General features: G+C 49.9%; 1 protein-coding gene across 1 annotated transcript in view; it reads right to left on the bottom strand.

Moving 5' to 3' along the window:
* Nucleotides 1–207: 207 nt before the first annotated feature.
* LOC138373364 (uncharacterized) overlaps nt 208–6,000 on the bottom strand; it is a 110,585-nt gene continuing 104,792 nt past the window's right edge. Inside the window, exon 9 of the mRNA XM_069339564.1 lies at nt 208–4,649. Within this exon, the coding sequence (XP_069195665.1) occupies nt 2,398–4,649 (2,252 nt within the window). The 3' untranslated portion in view covers nt 208–2,397. The remainder of the gene's footprint in view (nt 4,650–6,000) is intronic.

Genomic DNA, 6,000 nt, shown 5'->3' with positions numbered 1-6,000 from the left:
ATTTCCCATACAAAAGTTGTTATACATTATACACAATAATAATACAGGGCAAATAGGCCTAAACAAAACTGTACATTATTCATACAATAAAAAATTCCGAGTCAAAACAATATTTCTCAAACTTCAAAAAAAAATCATATTTTATAAAAATTCATAAAACGCCTAAAAACATCATCCTCATAAAGTAATGGATTTTGTCGGAACGAATTAAAAGTTTAAAATAAACAATTTATTGTAGTGTGATGTCCCAGTGGTGGCCACCACCACCACCATAATGTCCCAGTGGTGGCCACCACCATAATGTCCCAGTGGTGGCCACCACCACCACCATAATGTCCCAGTGGTGGCCACCACCACCATAATGTCCCAGTGGTGGCCACCACCACCATAATGTCCCAGTGGTGGCCACCACCACCATAATGTCCCAGTGGTGGCCACCACCACCATAATGTCCCAGTGGTGGCCACCACCATAATGTCCCAGTGGTGGCCACCACCACCATAATGTCCCAGTGGTGGCCACCACCATAATGTCCCACCACGGTGGTCCTCGTGTGACCCACGACGCTGGTGTACACGGGTGTCTGCTGGCTGGTGCACACGGGTGTCTGCAGGCTGGTGCACACGGGTGTCTGCAGGCTGGTGTACACGGGTGTCTGCAGGCTGGTGCACACGGGTGTCTGCAGGCTGGTGCACACGGGTGTCTGCTGGCTGGTGTACACGGGTGTCTGCAGGCTGGTGTACACGGGTGTCTGCAGGCTGGTGCACACGGGTGTCTGCAGGCTGGTGCACACGGGTGTCTGCAGGCTGGTGCACACGGGTGTCTGCAGGCTGGTGCACACGGGTGTCTGCAGGCTGGTGCACACGGGTGTCTGCAGGCTGGTACACACGGGTGTCTGCAGGCTGGTACACACGGGTGTCTGCTGGCTGGTGCACACGGGTGTCTGCTGGCTGGTGCACACGGGTGTCTGCAGGCTGGTGCACACGGGTGTCTGCAGGCTGGTGCACACGGGTGTCTGCAGGCTGGTGCACACGGGTGTCTGCAGGCTGGTGCACACGGGTGTCTGCAGGCTGGTGCACACGGGTGTCTGCAGGCTGGTACACACGGGTGTCTGCAGGCTGGTACACACGGGTGTCTGCAGGCTGGTGCACACGGGTGTCTGCTGGCTGGTGCACACGGGTGTCTGCAGGCTGGTGCACACGGGTGTCTGCAGGCTGGTACACACGGGTGTCTGCAGGCTGGTACACGCGGGTGTCTGCAGGCTGGTGCACACGGGTGTCTGCAGGCTGGTGCACACGGGTGTCTGCAGGCTGGTACACACGGGTGTCTGCAGGCTGGTACACACGGGTGTCTGCAGGCTGGTGCACACGGGTGTCTGCTGGCTGGTGCACACGGGTGTCTGCAGGCTGGTGCACACGGGTGTCTGCTGGCTGGTGCACACGGGTGTCTGCAGGCTGGTGCACACGGGTGTCTGCAGGCTGGTACACGCGGGTGTCTGCAGGCTGGTGCACACGGGTGTCTGCAGGCTGGTGTACACGGGTGTCTGCAGGCTGGTACACACGGGTGTCTGCAGGCTGGTGTACACGGGTGTCTGCAGGCTGGTACACACGGGTGTCTGCAGGCTGGTGCACACGGGTGTCTGCAGGCTGGTGCACACGGGTGTCTGCAGGCTGGTACACACGGGTGTCTGCAGGCTGGTACACACGGGTGTCTGCAGGCTGTACACACGGGTGTCTGCAGGCTGGTACACACGGGTGTCTGCAGGCTGGTGTACACGGGTGTCTGCAGGCTGTACACATAATAAACTTACTGTGCATGATACACGTGTCACTTGGTCAGTCAGATGTATCATAGTTTAGTTTGGCCAGTAATTGGATGGGGAACCTCAAGATGGCTAATGACCTTACCTATACACAACTGTATATTAGGCCTAACTCTCCACCGCCCAACCCAAACACTTGCGCTGGACGGTAGAGTGACGGTCTCGCTTCATGCAGGTCGGTGTTCAATCCCCGATCCTCCAAGTGGTTGGGCAGTTTTCTTTCCCCCGTCCCATCCCAAATCCTTATCCTGACCCCTTCCATGTGCTATATAGTGGTAATGGCTTGGCGCTGTTCCCTGATAGTTTCCTTCCTTCTCTACCACCCATCTGTTACTTGCAGCCATAAACTTGTCATATACTGGTAACAATAATTAAAACCTAATTGTTATATATGGTATAACTATTAAATTAATGATATAAATTATTTATATAATTCAACTTCAAATATACGAGGTCAATGATTCCACATATTACAAAGGTTAATGAATCTCTTACCAACATGCGCCGTCATATATAAAGTTCCTTGACCTTCTCGGATCACAATTTGTTTGAATATAATCACACTCCTGACATTGTCAGGTTTTATCAGGCTTATGGGTTGACTTATGCTTCTTCATATTCCCCAGCTGAGTGAATCTTTTCCCACACTCTGGACACTCGTGAGGCTTATCACCTGTATGCACCAACCTGTGTGTCTTCATATACCCCATCTGAGTGAATCTTTTCCCACACTCTGGACACTCGTGAGGCTTCTCACCTGTATGTACCAACCTGTGTGTCTTCATATACCCCATCTGAGTGAATGTTTTCCCACACTCTGGACACTCGTGAGACTTATCACCTGTATGCACCATCCTGTGTGTCTTCATATACCCCAGCCACTTGAATCTTTTCCCACACTCTGGACACTTGTGAGGCTTATCACCCGTATGTACCAACCTGTGTGTCTTCATATACCCCATCTGAGTGAATGTTTTCCCACACTCTGGACACTTGTGAGACTTATCACCTGTGTGTATCAACCTGTGTGTCTTCATATGCCCCAGGTGATTGAATCTTTTCCCACACTCTGGACACTCGTGAGGCTTCTCACCTGTATGTACCAACCTGTGGTTCTTCATATTCCCCAGTTGAGTGAAACTTTTCCCACACTCTGGACACTCGTGAGGCCTATCACCTGTATGTATCAACCTGTGTCTCTTCATACTCCCCAGCTGAGTGAATCTTTTCCCACACTCTGGACACTCGTGAGGTTTCATTACACACACATTTACATCAGCTGCAGGTTCATGACTGATGTTGCTTGATACTTGAGTTATATTTACCTGAGAACCGTTGTTATTTAATGGCAGAACATCAAAGCAGTAACCTCCTTCCCTCCCTAAAGACACTATTTCCGACTTACATTCATTATCAACTGCTTCTTCAAACTTGTCTTTAGAATCTTCCAAAATTAATCTATTTTTATTTGATCTTTTGAGTTGTGTGACACATCTACTATTCAGAATATTTGTCTTGCTGTGAAAATGTTCAATTTGTTGTAAAACATTATGCGATGAATTAGCGTTTATGTAACCCTTGTTAAAGAGTTTATCATTTGATGTTCCTTCTGCTGGTGTAATAATCTTTAAGGTGTCAAGTTCCTGTTCACCCGTGCTGCCCTTGAGTGGTGACTGTTCACCCGTGCTCCCCTTGAGTGGCGACTGTTCACCCGTGCTCCCCTTGAGTGGTGACTGTTCACCAGTGTTCCCCTTGAGTGGCAACTGTTCACCAGTGTTCCCCTTGAGTGGCGACTGTTCACCCGTGCTCCCCTTGAGTGGTGACTGTTCACCCGTGCTGTCCTTGAGTGGTGACTGTTCACCCGTGCTGTCCTTGAGTGGTGACTGTTCACCAGTGTTCCCCTTGAGTGGTGACTGTTCACCCGTGCTGTCCTTGAGTGGTGACTGTTCACCAGTGTTCCCCTTGAGTGGTGACTGTTCACCCGTGCTGTCCTTGAGTGGTGACTGTTCACCCGTGCTGTCCTTGAGTGGTGGCTGTTCACCCGTGCTGTCCTTGAGTGGTGACTGTTCACCCGTGCTGTCCTTGAGTGGTGGCTGTTCACCCGTGCTGTCCTTGAGTGGTGGCTGTTCACCCGTGCTGTCCTTGAGTGGTGACTGTTCACCAGTGCTCCCCTTGAGTGGCGATTGTTCACCAGTGCTCCCCTTGAGTGGCGACTGTTCACCAGTGCTCCCCTTGAGTGGCGACTGTTCACCAGTGCTCCCCTTGAGTGGCGACTGTTCACCAGTGCTCCCCTTGAGTGGCGACTGTTCACCAGTGCTCCCCTTGAGTGGCGACTGTTCACCAGTGCTCCCCTTGAGTGGCGACTGTTCACCAGTGCTCCCCTTGAGTGGCGACTGTTCACCAGTGCTCCCCTTGAGTGGCGACTGTTCACCAGTGCTCCCCTTGAGTGGCGACTGTTCACCAGTGCTCCCCTTGAGTGGCGACTGTTCACCAGTGCTCCCCTTGAGTGGCGACTGTTCACCAGTGCTCCCCTTGAGTGGCGACTGCTCACCAGTGCTCCCCTTGAGTGCCGACTGTTCACCAGTGCTCCCCTTGAGTGCCGACTGTTCACCAGTGCTCCCCTTGGTTGGCGACTGCTCACCAGTGCTCCCCTTGAGTGGTGACTGCTCACCAGTGTTCCCCTTGAGTGGCGACTGTTCACCAGTGTTCCCCTTGAGTGGCGACTGCTTACCAGTGCTCCTATTGAGTGGTGACTGCTCACAGGTGTTCCCTTTGAGCGGCGACTGATCAGGTGAACACAACAGGTTCAGCATTTCACAGTCATAACCTGTTGAATGTTATTAGTATACAATAATCATACAAGTTACTCAGCATAACCAAAGTTATTCAAATATTCACTGTTCTCATGCTCCATTCTGAAAAATTAACTGTTGCCATTCTAGCGCCGTCTTGAAAATTATACTATTTTCAAGACAAAGTGAATATTGCATTGGGCTAATTTCAGGATACCATAATAGAAGGTTACTACTGTATTGTCACAGTTCCTTAAGTACAGCAGAATGTCAACATCTTAACAGTACCATGTAACAGTTCCTTAAGTACAGGAGAATGTCAACTGGTGTTCTAACAGTACCACGATGGAAGTATTCAACTGTTGTTTTCACTCTCTCACTTCAGCCATTTCCTCAGTACCATAAACACAGGGGTCCTATACAACTACACATATAGGGGCCCTGTATAGGGGCCTATATAGGTGTTGTATAGGGGCCCTATACAACACTATACTGATCCAATGAGTGGGAATTTATTGTGCACCTGTACTCTTTGTGTGAGGATTATCGTATTGTGATTTAACCAAAGCAAAAATGCTCTGCAAATCAAGGGTCCTAAACTGTGGAATGACCTCCATAGTGGTATTAACAATTGTACTAATTATCTCTCATCCAGTTTACAAAACAATGAACTACCTTATTAACTTTGAGCAACCAATTTTCCCTCCCTCTTCTCCTGTCATGTCAGACTGTTCTGCTGTTATTGTGAACATTACTTAATAATTTCTGCATATTTACTTAATATTTGGTGTTATTAAATACTGCTTTAGTCGTCGTCTTTCATCTTCTAGTGTGAGGTTTGGTCAACATTTCTTCCGCCATGTTATTGTGGCTCCTCATCTACATATATACTGTTGTTGCTATACCTTAAAGCATTCATGTGGTTATTATTAATCACGTGCAATCATAATCTACTTTTGATAACTGAACAAAATCATTGTCAGGGGACAGGCAGCCAGTGAATATTTTAAATTTAAATGTATTTATTTAAATCTTATATGTATGTGTTAGGCTTATATCAAGGTTCCCCCCCCCCCCTCCAAGGTCACATTACTGACCCTGGCCAGGATGCCACCCTACAACACGCTAACTCCAGGGTACCTGTTGGCTGCCAGGATGCCCCCCCCCCCCACAACACGCTAACTCCAGGGTACCTGTTGGCTGCCAGGATGCCACCCCACAACACACTAACTCCTGGGTACCTGTTGGCTGCCAGGATGCCCCCCCCCCACAACACGCTAACTCCTGGGTACCTGTTGGCTGCCAGGATGCCACCCCCCCAAACACGCTAACTCCAGGGTACCTGTTGGCTGCCAGGATGCCCCCCCCCCCCCCACAACACACTAA

This window comes from Procambarus clarkii, chromosome 5 (genome assembly GCF_040958095.1).
Source record: "Procambarus clarkii isolate CNS0578487 chromosome 5, FALCON_Pclarkii_2.0, whole genome shotgun sequence".
NCBI classification, from domain to species: Eukaryota; Metazoa; Arthropoda; class Malacostraca; order Decapoda; family Cambaridae; genus Procambarus; species Procambarus clarkii.
This window is presented reverse-complemented; position numbering and strand designations above follow the sequence as displayed.